Below are 25,370 nucleotides of genomic sequence, written 5' to 3' on the forward strand. Positions count from 1 at the left end.
GGAGGGGGAGGGGGCTTCTCCCTTCATTCTACTGCCTCCTGGGGATCCAGTCCACCGTCCTTAAGATGTATAGATGCATTGATCTCTCAGGCATCCTGGTGTGCTCTGTAGGGAGTCCTTTGTGGGTCAAGGGATGTCGGACTGGTAGTAGCTTAGAAGGGAAAGACAAAGGGAGCAACTCATTCTGCCATGATGCTGACGTCACTCCTCCCGAATTTTTGATGAAACTCTACAAAGCCATAATATTCATCATCAACCTCACTTGAAAGAAAAACTAAACCAATAAAAGAACATATGAATGTGTGTGCACGATTGCAATATTCTGAAACGTAATTTCAACTTGCTTTCTTAAGAACCTGACACAGAAACAAAACTCTTCAATAAATATTAAAATTGCAAATATTCATTTAACATTGCTGTGTGTCTTCTCATTCCCCTATACATACTTTATCACACACAAAGAGATATAGATACATTTATGAAATTATTCTTTTATTTATGTATCGTCTTATAGGCAGTGAGAATGTAAACCTTCCACTCATTTTTCTCCTCAGATAGATGTTAGCTTGATTCCCAGAACAGTGCTTGTGTATTTCACATTGTGTGATATCCCTTGGGATATGTAGCACACATTTTTCTTTAAAGATTAATTTCAATTGTATAGATACCAGGGGATTTAGAGGTTGAAGGCTGTGTATGTACATATATTGTAGAATTGTAATTATTTTTGACCAAGATCCTGAACACATAGACCAGATTGCATTCAGCTCACTGTGTTGCTATCTACAAACTAAGGTATTAAAAGGACATACAAAAGTGAGACTAATCGCATGATTTTTGTTATTGTTAGTACTAAGATAAATTGAAGGCTTTGATAAAGTGGAGAGAGGCTTTGAGTATATATGAATTGATTATTATATTCTCAGAAACCCAGATTTGACTTTATCTACCCATTTGAAGGCAAAAGTATTATAAAAGATTGGGTTTTCCTGACAATGTTTATTTCCCCAATTCTCAGATTGCAATTCAGTGTAACTTTCCATCGTGATTGTGAATATCTATGCCACTCTCCTAAACAACTAGGTATCGTAGGTTCTTTTGCAGTGGAAGTCAGATATGAATCACTCTTATGACAAGGAGAAACGGGGGAAGAGCTAGAGAATAGTTCTTTTTTTTTTTTTTTTTTTTTTATTCATTTATTTTTTTTATTTTCATTTTTTTTGTGAGGAAGATCAGCCCTGAGCTAACATCTGTTACCAATCCTCCTCTTTTTTTTGCCAAGGAAGATTGGCCCTGGGCTAACATCTGTGCCCATCCTCTACTTTATATGGGATGCAGCCACAGCATGGCTTGACAAGCGATGCATCCAGTGCTCGCCCAGGATCCGAACCTGCAAATCCGGGTGGCCGCCGAAGCGGAGCGCGTGCACTTAACCGTTGCACCACCAGGGCGGCCCCTACACCTGAAACTTATATAATGTTATAAACCAGTGTTACCTCAAAAAAATGCATTCATGAAGATTAAGGGAAAAAAAACAACATATATAAATGTTCAACAAAAATACAATAAAATGAGTTCCTAGAACAAATGCATTTAACATTTGAGATTTTAATTATCTACTATAACTATTTTGACTATGTGTGATTTTCAACTTAATTGATCTAAAATTTAGATAAGAACCAACTCGATTGATAGAAAACAAACAGTATTTTCTTCAATGAAGCAATTGGCTTTTCAATGTTTAATATGATAATTAAAAAAATATCTGCTCAGAGATTCTCTAAATCCTCCAGCCTTAACCAGGGAGTATAGTGTATCAGATTGGGATAGAGAATAGTTCTTGATCATGGTCAGAACACTTTTGCTTTTTTAACTTACCTCCCATTGTTCTCAGAATGAGAATCTATTTCATTTGTTTCACTTCTAGAGAGACTTACTTGTGACTGTTTAATCCATTTTTGATAGCAAAATCTACTTGGAGGAACTCATCATCATATTTAGAGAAGCTTATGGGTTGTAAAACCGAGAAACATCTAGTGAGGAAACAAACCTACTGTCTCTGGGGTTTGGGAATGAAAATAGACAACAGATGATATACAAATTATACTTTATAAGTGGCCACATTTGTGTGTTAATGTTACAACTTTACTATACCTGTCCACCTACAGCATAATATGAGTCCTTTTGCAGAAAAATTAAGTTATAATGTATCAGAATCACTTAAATTTGTCTTGGAAAAAATCTAATATAATTTGTGGTTAATATTATATTGCTTAGTATAAGCTTGGATCTTTAACTGAGAGTTTTGAGAATGTATTGAACCTAAGTGTCTCACGTAACAGTAAAATCAGTTTTATTAATTGACACTAGAACTATAAAAAGGAAATGCAAGAGACATAGATAGGATATTTATCTCATATGTAGGAAATACATTCTTAGGAATAAAGCATAAATAATCTCAGAGATATATTTCTTATTCTCAATTTATGGGTATCTATGCTTTCCCTAACTTCTCTACTTGCTTCTCTTGCGTGGACACATAGAGTTAAGAGTTGACTATTCAAGTATATTGAAAGAGAGAAAGAAGTAACGATCCAATTTGTTCAACTACTATGACAATGTGTACATGCTAGTCAAATATTTATCAATAATACGTTACAAAGTCTATCTTACTTCCACAGTAGTTAAATATATACGTGTTTTAATATATACATAAATATACCTACACATGAATAGTTACAGCTTTGTTTCTTGATAAGTTTCAAAAGAAACTAAAAAATATAATGTTGTATACAAACATTAGTTACAAATTTACAAGCCTAAAAGAAAGAAACTTGATGACAGTTATTGTATGTAAGGAAACATTCTTATATTGTAAACTCATATTATTCTTTTTTCTATAATGCAAATTACAGGGCTTTTTTTAGCCTTACAATTCTTAGCTTTAGTCCACACTGGTGTGGCTAAGTAGAAAATTGACAATTAGCTAATAAATTGCAATTAATTTAATTGAAATCTCCATTTTTTAAATTTTCTACCACGTACTGATAAAGTGAAAAAGATAATTTCAGTATTTTCTGTTACTTTGCTTGTGAAAAACTGTATTAAACCTGATGACGAAACAGTTTGGTACAATTGGCTTTAAATTTCACTATGTCAAGAATGTCACCCACTGTTTCTCAAAATTTACTTGATCTAACATTTTTTCGTTTTGGTTTCTGTTCTATCTGATATTATAATTTCCTCCCAAATTTTGGTTTATGTGTTTAATGTGTTAGTATGGTTCTTGTTTTCCCAAAAACTCTTTGTTTATACTTTGTGTATGCTTTTCTTCATACCTGTATATTTATATATATATATATAAATAATTTATTTGTGTATATATTATATGTACATAAATTATATATGTATATATTTTATTGCATAGATGTACACAAAATCACTGTGGAATATGTTCCTTTAATTAACCTTTATTGCCCTACCAACATATTTGTTTTTTCTTCTACCTTATTTTTTTCTCTGCTTTTTGGGGATTTTCTTTGTTTTCTCTATTTTATGATGTGGAATTTTTTTAGGAATTTATGTTCTCTGTTAATTTATGAAGTAGACATTATAGTTCTGTTTCTTCTGATGGTTATCTTATGCTTCCCCAACAATAATATTTAGACTACTGTGTAACATTTCTTAAAGTCTGTTATGAACTTGGATTCATTTACTCATTCACTGAAAAACATTTATAACATCTAATATGTGCATGATGTGTTGCTAGACACTGAAATACAAAGGTAAGCATAATATGTCCATATACTAAGAGTTTAGTTATATTGTGGTTGACTCAAAAATATAAATAAGCTTTTATAATACCATCATATTAAAATTTTAAGAAATATATTCATCCATCAACAAATATATTCTTTACCTATGAAGCCCACCACTTTTATAATTACATCACACTAAGAAGATTTAAAGGGTGGCTTTCTATCCCTTCTGGGAGAAAGTTGAGTCTTCCTGAAGAAGGTGATAATTGAAGCTAGATTTGGTCATGCCAGGGCACAGAATAAGACAGGGGATTGCAAAATCACAAAACTAAAAATATCGGTGTGGTGTGAGTAAGAATTAGCAAAAAGCCACAGAACGGATCACTGATCTGGCAGAATCCTAATCATGTTTCAGGTCTAAGAGCATTTTTCTTTTCCTCTTTGAAAAATTTCCTAATCTTTTCCAAAATTTTGCTTAGTTTCCATTTCTGTCTACTCCTGTATGACTCTAAGAGTTTCTGATGACATAAGAGATGTTTTTGAAAAGCACTCATCAAATAATTTGCTTTGTGCTTTTCTATTTCCAAACAAGTCACTTTTTGAAGAATTTAATCTGTCATCTTTTGATGTAAACACATAAGGATAAAACAGAGATGTAGGCAGAAAAACTGAATAAGGAACAACGTAATATCTCTAATTTATTCACGATCTTAAACAATGTTAACTATACTCTTATGATGACTGGAAGTTTATGCTGTGGAGAAACTTGAACAAATACTATGAATGCCTATATATCATATGTGATGAAAGCCAAGGATAAGGTATCAAAAATATTAGATGGTTAAATACATAATCATATTTAACTGTGAGATCCCCAGTGTCCTTCTACTACCCAATGCCAAGAACACTGGTGGCCAGTCAAATATCCCTCTAGAATGTAGATTAGTGGGTTTTTTTCCTGGAAAAATTGAAATTCCCTAAGAAAAGAGCTGTAAACACTGGTAACTAAGGATGTCTACAATGAGGCACAGAGGTCCCGACAAGATCACTCAAAGTAAGTGTTACCAATTGATGAGACTCACTCATCACCTGGAGTTTCAAATCAGCTTTCTAAAAGCTCTTTATTAGGTATGACTTAGGAGTCAAAGACTGAAAGACATTTGGGAAAAGTTCCAAAATTAAAATTAAAAGACAAAGGAAGCTCCCAGAATAAATGATTGAACCTCAGAATTTATGAAAATAATATACGTGAAGCACAATTTATATATTTATATAAATATGTAACTTCTTCAATTTACTTTTCTTCATCATATTATAGATATAAAGGAATGTCATTACTTGGTTAGGATGAATATATGCCCCAAGTCTACATCCCCATTGCCTCTCTCTAGATACAATAATTTTGAACCATAAAGTTGTTAACTTTATGTCTTTATATTACATCCTTAATATTTGAAAAATTGAAAGGAAAGGAATGATAAATAACGTACACTTGGTAAAATATCATGAAAATCTGCTTTCATTATTGATATTGAAATATTAATAAATAATTAAATCAAGAATGTCTTCAATATAGAGTAATTTGATTTTAGCAGGACTTCTGTCAAAACATTATCTCCAACTCGTTTTTTATTTTTTTCCTGTCTGCTTTACTCGTTATATTGTGGCTATCTGGATTACTCCAAGAAGCAAAACTATGTCCAAGTACAGGAAAATTACTCAAAACCAGAATCAATTGGGCTCAAAGAATACTGAGATTTCCCAACAATATTTCTCTCTTTTATAGTAGCTTGGCTTTAGACATGTCATGACCATTTTTGAACGTCAGTTTCCTCACTAAAGAAAGGATATACAAACTTACCTTGTATATTTTAACGAAAATTAATACCATTCATGAGTATTTCACAAATTCTCAAGCACCTCTCGAAAAAAGAGTTCTTTTCTTATATTCTATTATCAGCTCTGTTACCTAAATGTTTCTGTGCATAAAAACCTCTACTCTCTGTCTATCATTTGGTTTCTAAAGAAACCAATCCTTTAGCAAAACAAAATTTAAGAGGCCAGGCTGTGATATCAGTTTGCTTTCCTTTGGTCCACTTTTCATGATTTACAAGATGGAAGATAATAACAAAGGTCCTGATGTGTTCTAATGTTCTATTCCTCCTTTATGAGAAGCTGGAAATAGCGTGACCTGCCTTATGAGGTTTTTGTGATGACTAACTAACTTAACACATAGAATGTGTTACCACGGTTCCTGTTTCATTAGAAATGTCCAATAATGTTACTGGTGGTGTGAGAATATTACAGATGATGAAATTCTCCCCTTCAATATCATGAACTGGGTTACTCTAATTCAAATACTGGCAGAGATTATTGAAAATTTTAAACTTGAATACTTTTCCTCTTAGTGAAGGATGTTCCAGGACCTCAGAGATTCCAACAGCTCTGAGTTCCAGGTCTCTGAGTTCATTCTGATGGGATTCCCAGGCATTCACAGCTGGCAGCACTGGCTCTCCCTGCCCCTGGCTCTGCTCTACCTCTTAGCTCTCAGTGCCAACATCCTTATCCTGGTCATCATCAATCAAGAAGCAACCCTGCACCAGCCTATGTACCATTTCCTGGGCATCCTGGCTGCGGTGGACATGGGCCTGGCTACCACCATCATGCCAAAGATCCTGGTCATCTTATGGTTTAATTTTAAGGCCATCAGTCTCCCTGAGTGCTTTCTTCAAATGTATGTCATACATTGTTTTGTGACCATGGAGTCAGGCATCTTTGTCTGCATGGCTATAGATAGATACGTAGCCATTTGCCGACCCCTACACTATCCAACAACAATTACTGAATCTTTTGTGGTGAAAGCAACTGTGTTCATGGCACTCAGGAACAGCGTGTCTACCATGCCAGTGCCTGTGTTGGCTGCTCAGAGACATTATTGCTCCCAGAACAAAATTGAGCACTGTCTGTGCTCTAATCTTGGAGTCACTAGCCTATCCTGTGATGACAGGAAAATCAACAGCATCTACCAGCTCCTTCTGGCCTGGACACTCATGGGAAGTGACTTGGGTTTAATTATTTTGTCGTACGCTTTGATACTTCACTCTGTGCTGAAGCTGAACTCAGCAGAAGCTGCATCCAAGGCCCTAAGTACCTGCACTTCCCACCTCATCCTAATCCTTTTCTTCTATACTGTCCTCATTGTCATTTCCATCACTCACAGTGCAGCAATGGCAGTTCCCCTCATCCCAGTTCTACTCAATGTCCTACACAATGTCATTCCTCCTGTCTTCAACCCCATGGTGTATGTACTCAAGAACAAGGAGCTCAGGCAGGGCTTATATAAGGTTCTTAAACTGGACAGCAATAGCAACTAATGGAGAGAGGATCGTCACTTTCCTAATTTCTCCAGATATCTACTCAGTACAATATCCAATGAGTCTTTAACAGCAGAAGAACTTAGGAAAAGGGGCACTTTGTAGGTTTCCAGTTATTATAAGGAATCAGTGGCAGTAAATGAAACAAAGAAAAAGTGACTTATTTGAAACGTTTGGGTTGCAAGCAAAAATCTTAGTAAAAAAGAGTATCATTATGATGTTTATTGTCTCAAAGAATCCAAGGGAAATATATTACCTGTATATTCTCAGACTTTTGTTTTTTCCACATACGTCTTCTTTATATGCATCTTCTGCACTCTTTTTTCTTGCTTCAGAATGTCTTTCTCTATTTCTCAGTTCACAATTAAGATTAACATTGATTGCCAAAATTGATCATATTCATTAGTCCAAGACATTTCAGAATCATTTGGAATATTTTTTTCCTACTAAAAAAGCCCAGTGAAGCATTCTCATTTTTCTTGTCTGGTTTGGGAAATCCTTTATGGAATAATTAATCATTGCCCAAGAGTCATATCCTTCACACATCATTCAATAAGTGAACTAAATGATGTACTTAGGATACCAGCAAAATGAGAATTGAAAATCATGAGAATAGAGCACTTTTCATGGACTATTAATATTGCAATCTGAGCGTCTAGAGAAAAACATTATGAATATCAACATAAATAGGTATCTTTGTAACTTGATAAAACCTTAAAAATTGTGTACAATTAGAGCACCTTCATATTTTGAACTCAGGGCTTCTACAATTATTAAACTACTTTGTGGCTTGTGTATTGTAAGGTGACTCTCACAGCTTCCATGTTGATAAATTGGGAAGGAATAGAAGGGCAGTTCTCAGAGACAGGAGGAATGTTACTGGGGACAATGGACTGTGAGAGAGTAAAATAGATGAAATATTCAACATAATTTATATTGGGGTGGGGATATACCCTCATAATTTCACTGTGTATGAAATAGATAGCAAACACTATGACTGAAAAAGTTGTCAGGACTGTTTTTCATATTGCCAATGTCAATGTTACATTATTCTTTAAAAATTCTCAATGATTATAACCAAAAGATCACGATCACATTCAGGATCACTTTTTAGCCTTTTATTCTTCTATCCCAGACTGCTCATTTTTTTCAAGAAGGCTTCATTACTTAAAGTCAGCCTCTAGATTCAATCAAACCTTATTTGGCTTCTCTAAGCCGTCTCATAGTCAACTCAAATTCATTTTTTATTTTCTGTTTATTTTTTATTTATTTACCCAATTACAGTGTATGTAAAATATGAATAAAATATAATATAATTACAAATTCACAAACAGAAAATCATACCATGCTTCTAAAAAATTGCCCCACTTGGGATTTCAAATTTTCCTTCAACCATTTTGGCTACAAAAAGAAATTCTAAGTTACAAGTTTTATGAAAGCTTCATCAAAACCATTTGTTCTTGGGATGCACCACATTCTTGATACTGAATGGTAGGGATGTTATTTTGCATGAGTCTTAATCAATGTAACAAATTGTTATAATATATGGCATTCCCAATAGCATCTGTGTAATAAAAACAATTGGTGTTTCTTGTTTCACGTGGTATACCTCATAAGATCAAGGAAATAAGAAACAAAGATTCAGTAAAAGCCATTTCGTAAGGGTGCAACATTGATAGCATTGTGGTCCTGGTAATAAAGTTCTCTATTATTCTTTCCCCTTTAAGTATAAAGTTGTGGATATATAGATGAATGCAAGGATTGGATTTCCTTTAGTTAATCCTGTATTGATATCATATCTATCTGGACTTTTTTATATATTCATGGTTATCAATACTAGTAGGAATTTGGGGTACAGCTAGTCTAATGTGTTGTTACTTAAGGGATAATTCATATTTTTTGTTAATCAACTAGTTAAATGATAGGTACAGGCTTGCCCTAGACTAAGTCAAAAGATCTCATTTGCAGGATCAGAGAAGCCTCTTAATTCTCACAATACAGCAGTTCGTGTCATAGCATACATGCCTGTTATACATGTGTGGACCTCTGAACCACATATCCTGTGAAAATATTAAGGACTTATTCATCTCTCTATCAACAACATTTTAGCATAAGGCCAGATAAATAGTGTAAGTTCTAAGTGAATACTTTTGACTGAGCAAGTAGATTTTCTTCATCTTAAATTTAGCAGTCATTGACTTAATTTATATTACAATTAACATGGTACCTAGTTCATTGTGAGGTTTTAGATATGTAGCTTCTCCAGAGAGTACAAGTAGCATGGAAGAATTTTGACACTTGCAGGACTATGTCTAAGAGATTCATTGAGCCTCATGGAACCACCTGGAGAAGATTCAAGTCTACCTCTAGATCCTGTCTGATTCATACAGAGCTGTGAAATTGTGTCCTACTTCTGTAAGGGAGATGGACTGCAAGGAATGAGAGTCAGTACCGTGTAAACCAAGGCCATGGGTTGCTATTATCAATACACTGCGTTTTAATTTGCTTGGACCTCAGGATCTAGATACCAAAATAAATAAATAAATAAATGTTTCTTACACTGGATGCTTCAATACAGGACAAAGGAATAATTTAAAATGCAATTCAATAAAACTAATATCTGAAGCTTAAAATAGTGTGTATCTGATGTGATATGGCTCACCTTTCTAATTCAAGTATAAAATAAAGCACATCTTATTCTCTTCAGGCAAGTTTTTTATGGATATTATTCATGTCATTTGAGCTCTTGTTAAAGATTTGAGTTCACTCATTAGCAACAAGCTAAGGGTCAGTAGGTCTTCTTTCTTCTTGAGAGTTGATCCATAAATCTGGCAATAGTAACTTTGAAATATAGACTGTATGTGCACTAGATAGAGATAAAAGCTCTCATTTGCATTGACATATAAACTGAGATATGTCTCTGAAATGATCTTTAAAAAATTGTGTGATAAGTATATTTACATGACTCTATTCACCTCTAGATTTGAACTTTCCCTTGAAATAGACTATAAAACTTTTATAGATATAAAGTTAGCACATTGTATAATGCCAAGCACCTTCTCAGTAGGTATATATTTTTGATTAAAAGAATAAGTTTTCACTATAAATTTAAGCCATAATTAGTGCATTACCTAGTCCACTGTTGCAATCTGCTAAAATTTTTGAGACAAATATTAAATTAACTTAAAAAATCAAATACTGTTACTTTATTTTTTAAGTAATATATTAATTGAGGTATAACAAACATGCAAATGACAACATGAGTCATGACTACACAGCTTGATGAATTATCATGTAGAGAACACAACCAGGACAAGAAATGTATTTTCAGAGCATCGGACTTGCTCCACACATGTGCCCTCAGATTCGTTAACCTAAAAGTAATCGCTCTCTTGACTTCTATCTACATCAATTAGTTTTGCTTGTTTTTGAACTTTATATAAATGCCACCTTGTTATTAACTAACCAGTCTATATATAAACCTTTGTTAATTCTTATACTGTTATGAATACTATTATCCATAATTCCTGAAATTATTGTATGACTCTTGTGTGCCTCATGGTTTCTTTTCTATTCTTTCCTTAGCAGCAATTTAGAGAAAAGTAAATAATTGAATCAATATTTCCCAACTACTATTTGAGTAATATAAATTGTTTCTATTCATTTTTCTCCTTTACAGCCAGTATTTATTTAAGATAAAGAAAGAGTGCACCAGTTAAAAACTTTGGCTCTAGGATTAGACAGACCAGGTTTCAAGTCCTAAATTGGCCTCTTATTATCTGTATGACTAGAAAACAATTATTCAATCTCTTTGAATTTCATCACTAAAATTGTGGATAATAATGTTCTCTTTTACCCAACATATTGGTATTAGTACATAAATTAAATTATAAATAAATTAAATACTGAACATCTCTCTTCGGGTAAGTGATTTTTCATATTATAGTCTGATTTAAAAGAGACACTATTCTATGCTGGGTTCTCCTAGAAGCAGACTTGAGATAAAAATTTGACTCAGTACAATGATACTTTTTGGATAATGTTATGAGACACACATCAGCATTTTCCCACCACAACGTGAGAATATTTGAGTATTTCCCCTCCAATTCCCACTCATGGGACTTAAGTGACTTAATTCCTGGTTACTTCTGGAGTTCCGTGCCCGATAGCTGAAGAAAGCACTCAATCAGAGTCAGAGCTTGCAATGAGACACTGTAGGACCTGTGAGTGCCAAGAGCATATGGGAGGGGTACCAACAGCATCTAGTATATTTGACCACTTGCAAGATCCAGACACAGTTTGGTCCCACATCATATTAACTGCAGTTTTTCATGGCTTTTTAAAGTTAGTGCCTAGTCACAATTTCTTTAAAAAAAAAGAAAAAAAGACAACTTGCAGCAGAAGGATTAAAGAGACAAAATACAAACCCACTGCTGTAGTTGATGTTGAAGTCATAACTGATAATCATCATGTCCCTATTATACTTCCTATCATAGATACTCCTCTCCCACGGCTGGAATGTCTGCTAGTTTAGGCTTTTTGCACAGACATATGTCCTGCAGTTTTGTCTCTGAGGGGACTAAGAGCCTAGGTTTTTATGCTGTTTTTAGTTTTCATAAGCTACACTTACCCGTATAATCACCAGATATTGGAAGCACCAAGAGGTCTCTCATTGATCTCTCCTTGCTTCCAGACATTATCCTCCCACCACCATTCTGTATCAGTAGCCATATCTCCTCATGACAATCTGGGTCAAGTATCTCTGCCAGGAGAGTAACTCCTGTCTCTACCTCTTAGTCTATAAGAATGGTGAGCCACAATAATTAATTAACAGCTATAGTTTTAGGCACTGTGTCCTCTAGTAGAAGAGGTCCCCTACCCTTGAAAATTAGAACCTATTATCAGTGGAGACTACAGTGAGAGAAAGAAAAACGTGGGTTACTAGGAGTGATAACAATAAAGGCTACTTCTATTTCTATTCATTGGCTTCTGAATGCTGTGGTTTAGTTATCAAAGACAAAAGACCACGTGATTACTCTACTTCAAATATCTACCACATACTGAAGGACAGCCCCTCAACTCCACAGAATGTCATTCTTGAGTTGGTGCCGAGCTCCATTTTTCAAGACAGAAAAAGAGCCTCTTTTAAAACCCTTTTACTGAGATGCCTCACGTTTCGCTTGCTTTGCAGACTTTTGCAGCAAATATTAATCCAACTTGGTTGGAGTGCAAATGTGTTTCTAATGTGTTTGGCTGGAAGGCATTGACAACCTTAACCAAATATCAATCTTGACATCCCCAAGTATGGAAAAAACTGACATCATATGCCTTTAGTGTGATGCACTGAGAAGGACAAAATAAGTAATATATATTCAAAAAAGGCATAATATGAATCTGATCATGAGGAATCTTTAGGCAATCTAACATGATAGCCATTCTAAAAAAAAACTTCAATATGTCAATTTTATAAAATTCAAAGAAATTCAGAAAAATTATTTTAGGTTTTAAAGACTGAAGATGGTAATGAAGTACAATTTATACTCTTGGAGTGAATCCTGGAATAGGGAGTGAAATTTACTGTAGGAGAACATTATGAGGAAAGTTGAAAGAATTTGTGTCTGAACTGTGTATCAGTTTAAAATATTATGCCAATTTTAGATTCTCCAAATTTGACAGTTTCACTAAACAAGAGAGATAGAGATGGAGAGAGAGAGAATTTGCAATGACTACGTTTACCAAATGAAACACTAACATCAATAAATTATAAAATTCAACAGAAAATTGGCAGAAGGCTTAGACATCTCAGAAAAGAGAATATAAAAATAAAAAACATTCATATGAAGTGTCGCATGGCATCGATCAATAGGGAAATGCAAATTAAAACCAAACAAAATAGTACTAAACACACGGAATATTTAAATTTATAATAAATGACTATATCAATTTTTGGCAGGATATGAAGCAACTAAAACATTCATATATTGTTAACAGGAGCGTAAATTGACACAAACAATTTGAAAAATTGTTTGGCAGTGTCTATTAAAACTAAACATATACCCTTTCTGTGACCCATAAGTTGCATTTCTGGATATATGCCTAAAAGAAGAAATGAGCACTTATATCCACCAAGGGACATGTAAAGAATATTCAAGGTAGTGTCAATAATACTCCCAAATTGAAAACAATTTCTATCAATGACAGAATGAAAGAATGTGTATATATATATTATACACATATATTAGTATATATGTATAATATATAAAGAACATTTACATAGATAAATTTTTAATAAAAATGTATATTATTTATATTTCATATTTTTATTATAATACTACACAGCAAGGAAAAAGAATGAAGTGCTGCTATACGAAGCAAACCGATGAATCTCACAAACCTATCCTTGAGTGAGAGATGCTAGACAGAAAAGACTTCATCCTGTGTTATTTCTATGAAATAAAGTTTAAAAAAGCACAAGGAAATCCATGATGCTGGCGTCAACACTAGGGTTATCTTTGGGGGCTCTGTGAAAATTACTTGGGTGCTGCAAATGTTCTACACTTGGGTCCTGGCACTGCTAACATAGGTATAGTTAAGATTTGTGCACTATACTCTATAAAAGTTCTATCTCAATTTAAAGAAGTGGAACAAAAGAAAGACCTCACAGAAATGGTTCATCAGCAATTCTCAAAATTGTTGGTCTCACTATTCAATTAACCCTGTTAAATTTTACCAAAACCTGAAAGAGCTTTTGCTTATGTGGTTCATATCTATACATAATAACTGTATTGAAAATTAAAACAGAAATTTTAAGTGTTTATTTCTTAATTAATTTTAAAATAGCAGTAATGAATCTACTATGTTACCATAAAACATATTTTCATGAAAAATAATTATATTTTTCAAAACAAAAAATAATAGAATGTCATATTATTTTACATTTTTGCAAGCATTTTAATGTCTGACTTCATAGACAACAGCTAGATTCTCATATCTGCTTCTGCATGCAACCTGTTGCAATATGTTGTTTTGTACAATAGTTATGAAGAAAATATGACCTCACACAGATATATAGTTGGAAGAGGGAGGAGCTGAGTTTTTAATAGCTTTTTCAGTTAATTATGGATATTCTTCTTGGATACTACACCCAAAATTGGCAACCAATAGTTGCTTAAAGATTACTTGCAACGTAGAATCTGAAACCGTATCAATGGACATTTGGCATTCTGTTGCGTTAAAACCCATTGGTCTATCTTGCATTGGAATTACTATTTACACATTTGTCATTCTGGAACATCAAATATGTGTCATTGGAAAACATTGGTGTTTTTGAATTAAGCACATCTTCCAAATGCTGACATAGTTTATTTTCCGATAATAATCACACATTAAGTGGACTCTGGAAAACTCCTTTGTATATTAGTAAGGCAATGAAATTGAACAAGGCAAATAATGCCTTGGTATTACTATGAAAATTGTTGTGACTTTACAGATTCCCTGAAATGGTCTTGAGATCTTCGTGGGTCCATGGATAACACTGCAATGACTGTTGCATTAGATCTTCCAGGGGTTAAAGTAGAGGAAACTGGAGATACATCATTGATGATTAGTGAGCCAGGAAAGAGAGATTACTGAGCTGAGAGATTATATGGAGAGACTATATCCAAGACGTTCTCACACACCTGGCAGTTGCGAACATTATTTATGTAGTATTCATGGCTATTTTTAGTAAGTAATTTTATTCAATAGAGAAAAACTTTGATATCATTGAATAACTGAGGAAAAATAGATATTCAGAAACAGCATAAGTGTTTTGAGTTGTGTATTGCATTTATTATTTTTGAGGACTAACCTATATATTATATGTACTCTTTATTTCTTATGTAAATTGGTCTGCACAGCTTTTTACAATACGATATTTACTAAATGCCATTCTTTTAAAATCCTTGACTGCCATTTTTACCTGTATCTATGCATTATCAGCATAACTCATAAACCGAATTTTAGATTCAAAGACTTCCCAGGCTGAAAAACTTCTTGAAAAGCCATTTCATTTCATATCTACAGGGAGGATTACTAACACAGAGAAGACACTTAAGGACCCTCTCATAATGTTAAGAATATTTTACATGGATACATTAGAGGAAAGCTGTTGTGAGCCCCTATCAATGGCCTGATTAAAACTGGTGATATAGAAAAAATAAGGGACAGGCATTTGGATGTAAATCCAGAATTAGCTATAAATTTCCTCACCATAGTTACAGAACACATACTCTGGGATATGTCATGGAAAACATACAATATCATACATGAGGAAATGTATGATGTCACATATGAGTTTCTTCTTTGTCGTTTTGCATTCATCTTTCTTCTATCTAATTTCAGTTGTCCTGAATACTTGCACTTTTCTCACCCTAGAAGAGCTTTATGACACTGTCTCGGATCTGTTTTGTCTTTACCCCATAAACAACAGGATTCAGAGTTGGGGGAAGAAGAAGATAAAGATTAGCCACAATGATGTGAAGAGAAGGGGGAATGGTGTGTCCCCCAAAACGACGAGTAAAGAAAGTGAAGAAGGCTGGAACATAGGTGATGATGATGGCAGATATATGGGCTGTGCAGGTGCTGAAGGCCTTCTGCCAGTCATCTGCTGATGAGAGGCTGACCACTACCCGGAGGATCATAGTGTAGGATATGGAAATACAGCAGAGGTCAAACACTCCAATAAGGAGGGCAACCATCAGACCATAGATGACATTGACCTTGATGCTGGCACAGGATAACTTCACCACTGACACGTGGTCACAATATGTATGGGAGATAATATTGCTCTGGCAGAAGGGCAAACACTTGGCCAAGATTGGGAAAGGAATCATCAGCAACACACCTCTCAGGAAGGTGGCAAGCCCTGCTTTGGCAACGATAGAGTTAGTGAGTATGGTAGCATAACGCAATGGGTAGCAAATGGCCACATAGCGGTCCAGAGCAATGAGTATGAGCACACCAGACTCCACACCTGTGAACCCATGGACAAAGAACATCTGGACTAAGCAAGCACTGAAGTTAATTTCTTTGAGATTGAACCAGCACATGCAGAGTGCATTGGGTAGAGTAGTGGTGCAGGTAAAGAGGTCAATAAGGGAGAGCATGGCCAGAAAGAAATACATTGGATGATGTAAGGACTCCTCATGATGAGTAAGGTACACAAGGCCAAGGTTTCCCACAAGGGAAATGATATACATTGTGCAGAATGGAAGAGAGATCCACATATGTACTCTTTCCAGACCAGGAATTCCATTAAGAATAAAAGATTTGGGGGCCACATATGAATTATTGGAAACCAGCATAACTAATTCAACAGAGGAACTCACTTTTCCAGAATTCTCTATCCTGAGGAGAAGGAATTAAGAAATAGAAATTTAATTCATCATCCTTGAGAATTCAGACTTAAATTTGGAATAAAATTACATTTATAATAGTACCAACAATTTTGACTAATAGTGACTGAAAATACACGATTTATTGAATAGTACTACATTACAGATAATATTTTGAAAGTTTTATAAACAGTGTAAAAGTAATTTTTGAAGCCATAATTACAAACTTGTAATGGTTTTTTTGTCATCAAATAGAAGAAGAAACTGAGGCATAGAGAGAGCAAATAATTTGAATGTCAGAAAATTAGATTCAGGGATAGAAATGATATTAACATATGACTCCAATATTCCTGAAATCTCTTTGCTCTGCCTCTTGGTTTGACAGAGTACATAGCTTAGGACAGCAAGTTATAATTGCATGAAGGATGGCCTGAAGTTTGTTTATTACATTAATTTTGAGTGGCACTTTGTAATGGGAAGATTATGGTTATGTACACCAAATAAGATCTTATTCAAATTTCAGCTCTTTTCATACAAAATGTATAACTTGGCGAGGTTTGCTTCAATCTCAAAGTCTCAGTTGCTCTTCTATAAAGCAAGGCTAATGATATCTACCTCATAGAGTTCTGAACAATAATCAGAAGTTTATTTGACTCCTTGGTTGGTATCCAAGTGGATTGAATATACTAATTTCAAATGCAAGGGTAGATGCTGTACAGATATGGGATTCAAGGATAATGGTCATGAAGGTCAATCTAACTTGGTTGTCCCATGAAAGAAAAAATGAGAAATCTCCCTTACTTAAATACCCTGTAACTGTCCAATGTCATTGAGATCATCTATTACCTTTCTGTCTTCTGTTTTTACACAATTCTTAAGAACCATATTTTCTGGACACTCTTTTTTCTCCTTCTTAGAAATATTTGCACTCTAGTGACCTCAAGTAGAGCCAACATGAAGATAATTTTTTAGATAATTTTATGAGAAAGCTATGTCAAAATCGTTGAGTCCTCCTTCTAAATGCATACTGGCTATTTCCACGGACAGTTTAAATTCACTGCGTCCAAGACTAAACTCATCACTTCAACCTCTTGTCCATGCCAAAATAAACTCCAATTCTGAGTTCTGTCTTTCATATAATGCTGTCATCATCTACCAACTTCTTTGTGATCTTCTCAGCTATTCCTCTACCTCATCTTAGGTATAATTTCTTTATAGCTCAAAGTGTCTTGATTCTTACTCTGTCCTGGTCACCTCAGTATGTCTATTTTCTTGTATTCTCTCCTCAGACAAGTAAAACTTCTATTTTTAATCCAGAAATATTTCTAATATCAGCCCTTCATTTCTATCCTCACTCTTATTGTCTTTTTTTTTTTTTTTCCCCCAAAGCCCCAGCAGATAGTTGTATGTCATAGCTGCACATCCTTCCAGTTGCTGTATGTGGGACACGGCCTCAGCATGGCCGGAGAAGCGGTGCGTCGGTGCACGCCCGGGATCCGAACCCGGGCCGCCAGCAGCGGAGCGCGTGCACTTAACCGCTAAGCCACCGGGCCGGCCCACTCTTATTGTCTTTTAAAGACCACCTAGCTATATCCATCCACTTCTTTGTTTTGTCTCTTGCATTTTTCAAATCAAATTTGTTCTACAGCATAATTCTGAAGACACTTTAATCCACTGCCTAATAATCTTACATGTATTCTCAACAAGTTGAGGGTAGGACTTAAATTTCTTGGCATGGCATTTAATAAAGTAAAATTTAGGTCTTATCTTCTCTTTCCCATTATATTTATTTCCATTCCCTAAGCACCCAAAAGTGTCCTGGTTTGGGTGATAAATTATATGGTCACTGTATCCTAGCATTTCATGCTTAAATATTGCTGGACTACTTGCCAAGCCCAAAATACTACATACACTTCAAACCTACGTTGACTTTGCTAAATTTTTTCACGTCTTTGAAAATCTCTCTGCCATATACTTATCTTGAAAAGCCTTCTTTGAACACTGAGATAGAATGTCACTTCCTGATTACATAGGGGGAGTCAAGATGGCGGCGTAGGCAGACTCTGAACTCACCTCCTCCCGTGGACACAGCCAATTTACAACTACTCGTGGAAAAATTACCCCTGAGACAGAACAGAAAACTGGATAAGAGGAACTCCTGCAACAACGGACAATCCTAACTGGGGTAGAAGAGGCAGAGACTCCCTTCCGGAGAGGAAAACGCCGCCTTCACAAGCCGCCAGCTTCACGGCCGCCGGGAGCAGCTCACAGGTACGCAGCCTCCCTGGAGGCGCGGGGCCCTGAGCCGGGGAGCGCCCCCGCTGTGGGCATTTTGTGGACCCAGCACAAGCGAGACCAGCAGCATAATATCTGACTGTGCCTGCTACTAAAGCATTGGGGAGCACCCCCAGAAAACCCGGTTCACAAAGAAACTAAAACTGGCTCTTAAAGGGCCCGCACAAACTCACCTGCTCCAGAAAGCATCCTAAAATCACCAGAAAGAAAGGTGCACAGTGCTTCGGTGACAAGAGACTCACCTAATAGGCCCTGAGTGCATCTCGGTGAGGGGTGAGACCTCTCCAGGGACTGGGACATTGGCGGCGGCCATTGTTGTGGCCTGGTGTGAGCGTGCTGACACAGACGCCATTGGAGTTCTCCCTGAGACCTGCTAGCCCAGGGTCTGCTCCACCCGCTAGAGCACCGATTTAATCCAGCTCAGCCAGGGCAGGCAGCCCACCCTAGAGACTGGCCCCACCCAACAACAAGCCCTCAGGCAACGTGTGGGCCTGCATAGATTGGTGACTAGATTCTCTGCAGCCTGGCAACTGAGCTGACTTGAGCGGGGCAGGGTGTGCACAAGGAGCGGGTGGAGAGTGTGGGGCGGTGGCAGAGTGTGTGGGGCTCCCGCCGGGGAGACTGGGTCCACTTGGGAGGTCGGGCGCCACACGGGGCAGGACTGTGTTGACTGTGTGTGTGGACCTGTGGGTAACAGGGCTTGTCAGCTGCAGAAGACTTGTGCTTCTCAAAGACCCACATAGGAGGTTTGCTCCACCTTCCAAAACCTGAAACAATTGGGTGCTCCTGTGCCTGAGGCCAGCCCCACCCAGCTGCAATCCTCAGAGAGCTGACAAGAGACCTAATAGGCTAGAGGTTTACAGCAATTGTAAGGCCCTGAGCCTAACAACCTGCCACAGTGGGGGCCTACTCACTTAAAAGAAATACTGCAACACAAATGTGGTATTAGAACTTGCAGCCAACTGTGCTGGGGCTCCCCACAGCTGATAAAGAGACTGAAGGGCCCACAACAACTACAAGCAGCTGAGCATTACAACAGCTGGCCAGGAGCATAACTCAGCCTCCTGGGCGCCTACAGGAGAGCAAACAGGCCACAGCAGAAGGATACACGTAGCCCACATAGGGTCACCCTGGAACATTGAGAACTGAGGGAAGCACACTGGAAGCCTCCTAAGCCATCACTTACATAAGGTCACCTATCCAAGAGCAGGAGACGTAGCTGACCTACCTAATATGTAGACACAAGCACAGGGAAAGAGGCAAAATGAAGAGGCAAAAGAATACATTCCAAGTAAGGGAACAGGACAAAACCCCAGAAAAGGAACTTAGTGAAACAGAAATGAGCAACCTACCCGACAGAGAGTTCAAACTAAGAGTGTTAAGGATGCTCACTGATCTGGGGAGAAGAATAGATGGACTCAGTGAGAATGTCAACAAAGAAATGGAAGATATAAAAAAGAACCAATCAGAAATGAAGAATACAATACTGGAAATGAGAAACTCATTAGAGGGACTCAAAAGCAGAGTAGAGGATACAGAAGAACGGATCTGTGAGCTGGAAGAAAGACTAGAAGAAATTACCCAAGGTGAACAGGTAAAAGAGAAAAGAATTAAAAAGACTGAGGACAGTCTAAGGGACCTCTGGGACAACATCAAGCGCACTAACATCCGTGTTATAGGTGTCCCGGAAGGAGAAGAGCGAGACAAGGGGGCAGAGAATCTATTTCAAGAAATAATAGATGAAAACTTCCCTAACCTAAGGAAGGAAACAGACATCCAGGTACAGGAGGCACAGAGAGCCCCAAACAAGATAAACCCAAAGAGGCCCACACCAAGACACATCATAATCAAAATGTCCAGAATTAAAGATAAAGAGAGAATCCTAAAAGCCGCAAGAGAATGTCAAGTTACATACAAAGGAAACCCCATAAGGCTATCAGCTGACTTCTCAGCAGAAACCTTACAGGCTAGAAGAGAATGGCATGATATATTTAAAGTGCTAAAAGGAAAAAACTTACAGCCAAGAATACTCTACCCAGCAAGGTTATCGCTCAAAAGGGAAGGAGAGATCAAAATTTTCCCAGATAAGCAAAAATTAAAGGAGTTTGTCACCAAGACACCAGTGTTACAAGAAATGTTAAAGGGACTGATTTAAGGGGAAAAGAGAAGAGCACAAATACGGAAAATTATCCATTTCCACGATTAGAACATAATGGATACAAATGCACAAAAAGAGGTTGGATATGATATCAAAAACATAAAAGGAGGGAGGAGGGTAGTAAAAGACTACAGCATTCAGACAGAGGTCAAACTAAAGTGACCATCAATTCTGTATAGAAGAAGTAAGGAACAGAGAAGGACTACTAAAACACTGAGGAAAAAAAGTTAAAAATGGCAGTAAGTACATACTTATCAATAGCTACTTTAAACGCCAATGGACTAAATGCTCCAATTAAAAGGCATAGGGTGGCTGACTGGATAAAAACAAGACCCATATATATGCTGCATACAAGAGACACACTTCAGACCTAAAGACACTCACAAACTGAAAGTGAAGGGATGGAAAAGATACTCCACGCAAATGGCAATGAAAAGAAAGCTGGGGTAGCAGTACTCATATCAGACAAAATAGACTTTAAAACAAAACTGTAAAACGAGACAAAGAAGGGCATTACATAATGATCAAGGGAACAATCCAACAAGAGGATATAACACTTGTAAATATCTACGCACTCCAATGTAGGTGCACCTAAATATATAAAGTAATTATTAACAGACATAAAAACAGAAATAGACAGTAACACAATAATAGTAGGGGACTTTAAGACTCCACTTACACCAACGGATAGATCATCCAAACAGAAGATCAATAAGGAAACACTGGCCTTAAACGACACACTAGTACAGATGGACCTAGTAGAGATATACAGAACATTCCATCCAAAACCGAAGAATACACGTTCTTTCCAAATCGACATGGACCGCTCTCCAGGATTGATCACATATTAGGCCACAAAACAAGTCTCCATAAATTTAAGAAGATTGAAATAATACCAAGCATCTTTTCTGACCACAAAGGTATGAACCTAGAAATCAACTATAGGAAGAAAATCAGAAAAGCCACAAATACATGGAGATTAAACAAAATGCTACTAAACAACGACTGGGTTAATGAAGAAATCAAAGAAGAAATCAAAAATACCTGGTGATAAATGAAAATGAAAATACGACATGCCAGAATTTATGGGATACAGGAAAAGCGGTTCTAAGAGGGAAGTTTATAGCAATACAGGCCTATCTCAACAAACAAGAAAATCTCAAATAAACAAGCTAACAATGCACCTAAAGGAACTGGAAAAAGAAGAACAAACTTAGGCCAAAATCAGTAGAAGAAGGGAAATAATAAAAATCAGAGCAGAAATAAATGAAATAGAGACCAAAAAAAAAAAGAAAAAATTAATAAAACCAAGTGCTGGTTCTTTGAAAAGATCAACAAAATTGACAAACCTTTAGCTAGACTCACCAAGAAAAAAAGAGAGAAGGCACAAATAAGTAAAATCAGAAATGAAAGAGGAGAGGTTACAACAGACACCTCAGAAATACAAAAGATTATAAGAGAATACTATAGAAAACTATATGCCAACCAATTCGACAATCTGGAAGAAATGGATAAATTCTTAGAATCATACAACCTTCCAAAACTGGATCAAGAAGAAGTAGAGAATTTGAATAGACCAATCACCAGTAAGGAGATCGAAACAGTAATCAAAAACCTCCCCAAAAATAAAAGTCCAGGACCAGACGGCTTCCCTGGTGAATTCTACCAAACATTCAAAGAAGACTTAATACCTATCCTTCTCAAACTCTTCCAAAAATTGAGGAGGGGGAAGCTCCTAACTCATTCTACGAAGCTGACATTACCCTGATACCAAAACCAGACAAGGACAACACAAAAAGAAAATTACAGGCCAATATCACTGATGAACATCGATGCGAAAAATCCTCAACAAAATACTAGCAAATCGCATACAACAATACGTTAAAAGATTATACACCATGATCAAGTGGGATTTATTCCAGGGATGCAGGGATGGTTTAACATTCGCAAATCAATCAACGTAATACACCACATTAATAAAATGAAGAAAAAAATCACATGATCATCTCAATAGATGCAGAGAAAGCATTTGACAAGATCCAGCATCCATTTATGATAAAAACTCTGAATAAAATGGGTATAGAAGGAAAGTACCTCAACATAATAAAGACCATATATGAGAAACCCACAGCTAATATCATCCTCAATGGTGAAAAACTGAAAGCTATCCCTCTAAGAACAGGAACCAGACAAGGATGCCCACTGTCACCACTCCTATTTAACATAGTATTGGAAGTCCTAGCCAGAGCAATCAGGCAAGAGAAAGAAATAAAAGGGATCCAAATTGGAAAGGAAGAAGTGAAACTGTCACTATTTGCAGATGACATGATTTTATATATAGAAAACCCTAAAGAATCCACCAGAAAACTTTTAGAAGTAATAAACGAATATGGTAAAGTTGCAGGATACAAAATCAACATACAAAAATCAGTTGCATTTCTGTACACTAACAACGAAGTAGCAGAAAGAGAAATTAAGAATACCATCCCATTTACAATTGCAACAAAAAGAATAAAATACCTAGGAATAAACTTAACCAAAGAGGTGAAAGATCTGTACACTAAAACTATAAAACATTTCTGAAAGAAATTGAAGAAGACACAAAGAAATGGAAAGATATTCCGTGCTCTTGGATTGGAAGAATTAACATAGTTAAGATGTCCATACTTCCTAAAGCAATCTATAGATTCAATGCAATCCCTATCAAAGTTCCGACAACATTTTTCACAGAAATAGAACAAAGAATCCTAAAATTTATATGGAACAACAAAAGACCCCGAATAGCTAAAGGAATCCTGAGAAAAAAGAACAAAGCTGGAGGTATCACACTCCCTGATTTCAAAATATACTACAAAGCTATAGTAACCAAAACAGCATGGTACTGGCACAAAAACAGACACACAGATCAATGGAATAGAATCGAAAGCCCAGAAATAAACCCACACATCTATGGACAGCTAATCTTTGACAAAGGAGCCAAGAACATACAATGGGGAAAAGAAAGTCTCTTCAACAAATGGTGTTGGGAAAACTGGATAGCCATATGCAAAAAAATGAAAGTAGACTCTTACTTTACACCATACACAAAAATTAACTCCAAATGGATTAAAGACTTGAATGTAAGACCTGAAACTGTGAAAGTTCTAGAAGAAAACATAGGCAGTACGCTCTTCGACATCAGTCTTAGCAACATCTTTTCAAACACCACATCTGACCGGGCAAGAGAAACAATAGAAAAAATAAACAAATGGGACTACATCAAACTAAAAAGCTTCTGCACAGCAAAGGAAACCATCAACAAAACAAAAAGACAACCTAACAATTGGGAGAAGATATTTGCAAACCATACATCTGATAAGGGCTTAATCTCCAAAATATATAAAGAACTCATGCATCTCAACAACAAGAAAACTACCAACCCAATTAAAAAATGGGCAAAAGACCTGAACAGACATTTCTCCAAAGAAGATATACAGATGGCCAACAGACACATGAAAAGATGTTCAAAATCACTAACTATCAGGGAAATGCAAATCAAAACTACAATGAGATATCACCTGACGCCCGTCAGAATGGCTATAATTAACAAGACAGGAAACAACATGTGTTGGAGAGGTTGTGGAGAGAAGGGAACTCTCATACACTGCTGGTGGGAGTGCAAACTGGTGCAGCCACTATGGAAAACAGTATGGAGATTCCTCAAAAAATCAACGATAGAACTACCATATGATCCAGCTATTCCACTGTTGGGTATTTATCCAAAGAACTTGCAAACACCAATTTGCAAAGGTACATGCACCCCTGTGTTCATTGCAGCCTTATTCATGATAGCCAAGACTTGGAAGCAACCTAAGTGCCCATCAAGGGACGAATGGATAAAAAAGCTGTGGTATATATACACAATGGAATACTACTCAGCCATAAGAAACGATGAAATCCAGCCATTTGTGACAACATGGATGGACATTGAGGGCATGATGCAAAGTGAAATAAGTCAGAGGGAGAAGGTCAAATGCCGTATGATTTCCTTCATTAAATAGTAGATAATAACAACAATAAACAAACACATAGGGACAGAGATTGGATTGGTGGTTACCAGAGGGGAAGGGGGGAGGGAGGAGCGTGAAAGGGATAATTGGGTACATGTGTGTGGTGATGGGTTGTAATTAGTATTTTGGTGGTGAACATGATGTAATCTATGCAGAAATAGAAGTACAATGATGTACACCTGAAATTTTTACAATGTTATAAACCAATGTTACTGCAATAAACAAAAAAATTAAAAAAAAAAAAAAAAAAAAGAATGTCACTTCCTTTACAGGGGACTGTGCATTCTAGAGTCCAGGGGAAGCTGTTGTCGCTAAACTCCCTGAGCCAGGAGCAGGATGTTTAATTTGCTTGTCCAAAGCTA

General features: G+C 36.3%; 2 protein-coding genes and 1 long non-coding RNA gene across 3 annotated transcripts in view; 1 reads left to right on the forward strand and 2 right to left on the reverse strand.

The window, feature by feature from the left end:
* The window catches only part of LOC147916587 (uncharacterized), a 90,233-nt gene extending 71,064 nt beyond the window's left edge, over positions 1-19,169 (reverse strand). Inside the window, exon 1 of the long non-coding RNA XR_015552790.1 lies at positions 19,044-19,169. This is a non-coding gene — a long non-coding RNA (uncharacterized LOC147916587). The remainder of the gene's footprint in view (positions 1-19,043) is intronic.
* Positions 6,173-7,132, forward strand: LOC101389556 (olfactory receptor 56B2-like). The gene has a single exon (XM_004418332.2). The coding sequence runs from the start codon at positions 6,173-6,175 to the stop codon at positions 7,130-7,132; it is 960 nt and encodes a 319-aa protein (XP_004418389.2).
* Positions 15,448-16,497, reverse strand: LOC101390097 (olfactory receptor 52N5-like). The gene has a single exon (XM_014791044.2). The coding sequence runs from the start codon at positions 16,474-16,476 to the stop codon at positions 15,544-15,546; it is 933 nt and encodes a 310-aa protein (XP_014646530.2). The 5' UTR covers positions 16,477-16,497; the 3' UTR covers positions 15,448-15,543.
* Positions 19,170-25,370: the final 6,201 nt, after the last annotated feature.

This window comes from Ceratotherium simum, chromosome 7 (assembly GCF_057802395.1).
Source record: "Ceratotherium simum simum isolate JZ-2026a chromosome 7, ASM5780239v1, whole genome shotgun sequence".
Classification (NCBI taxonomy): Eukaryota; Metazoa; Chordata; class Mammalia; order Perissodactyla; family Rhinocerotidae; genus Ceratotherium; species Ceratotherium simum.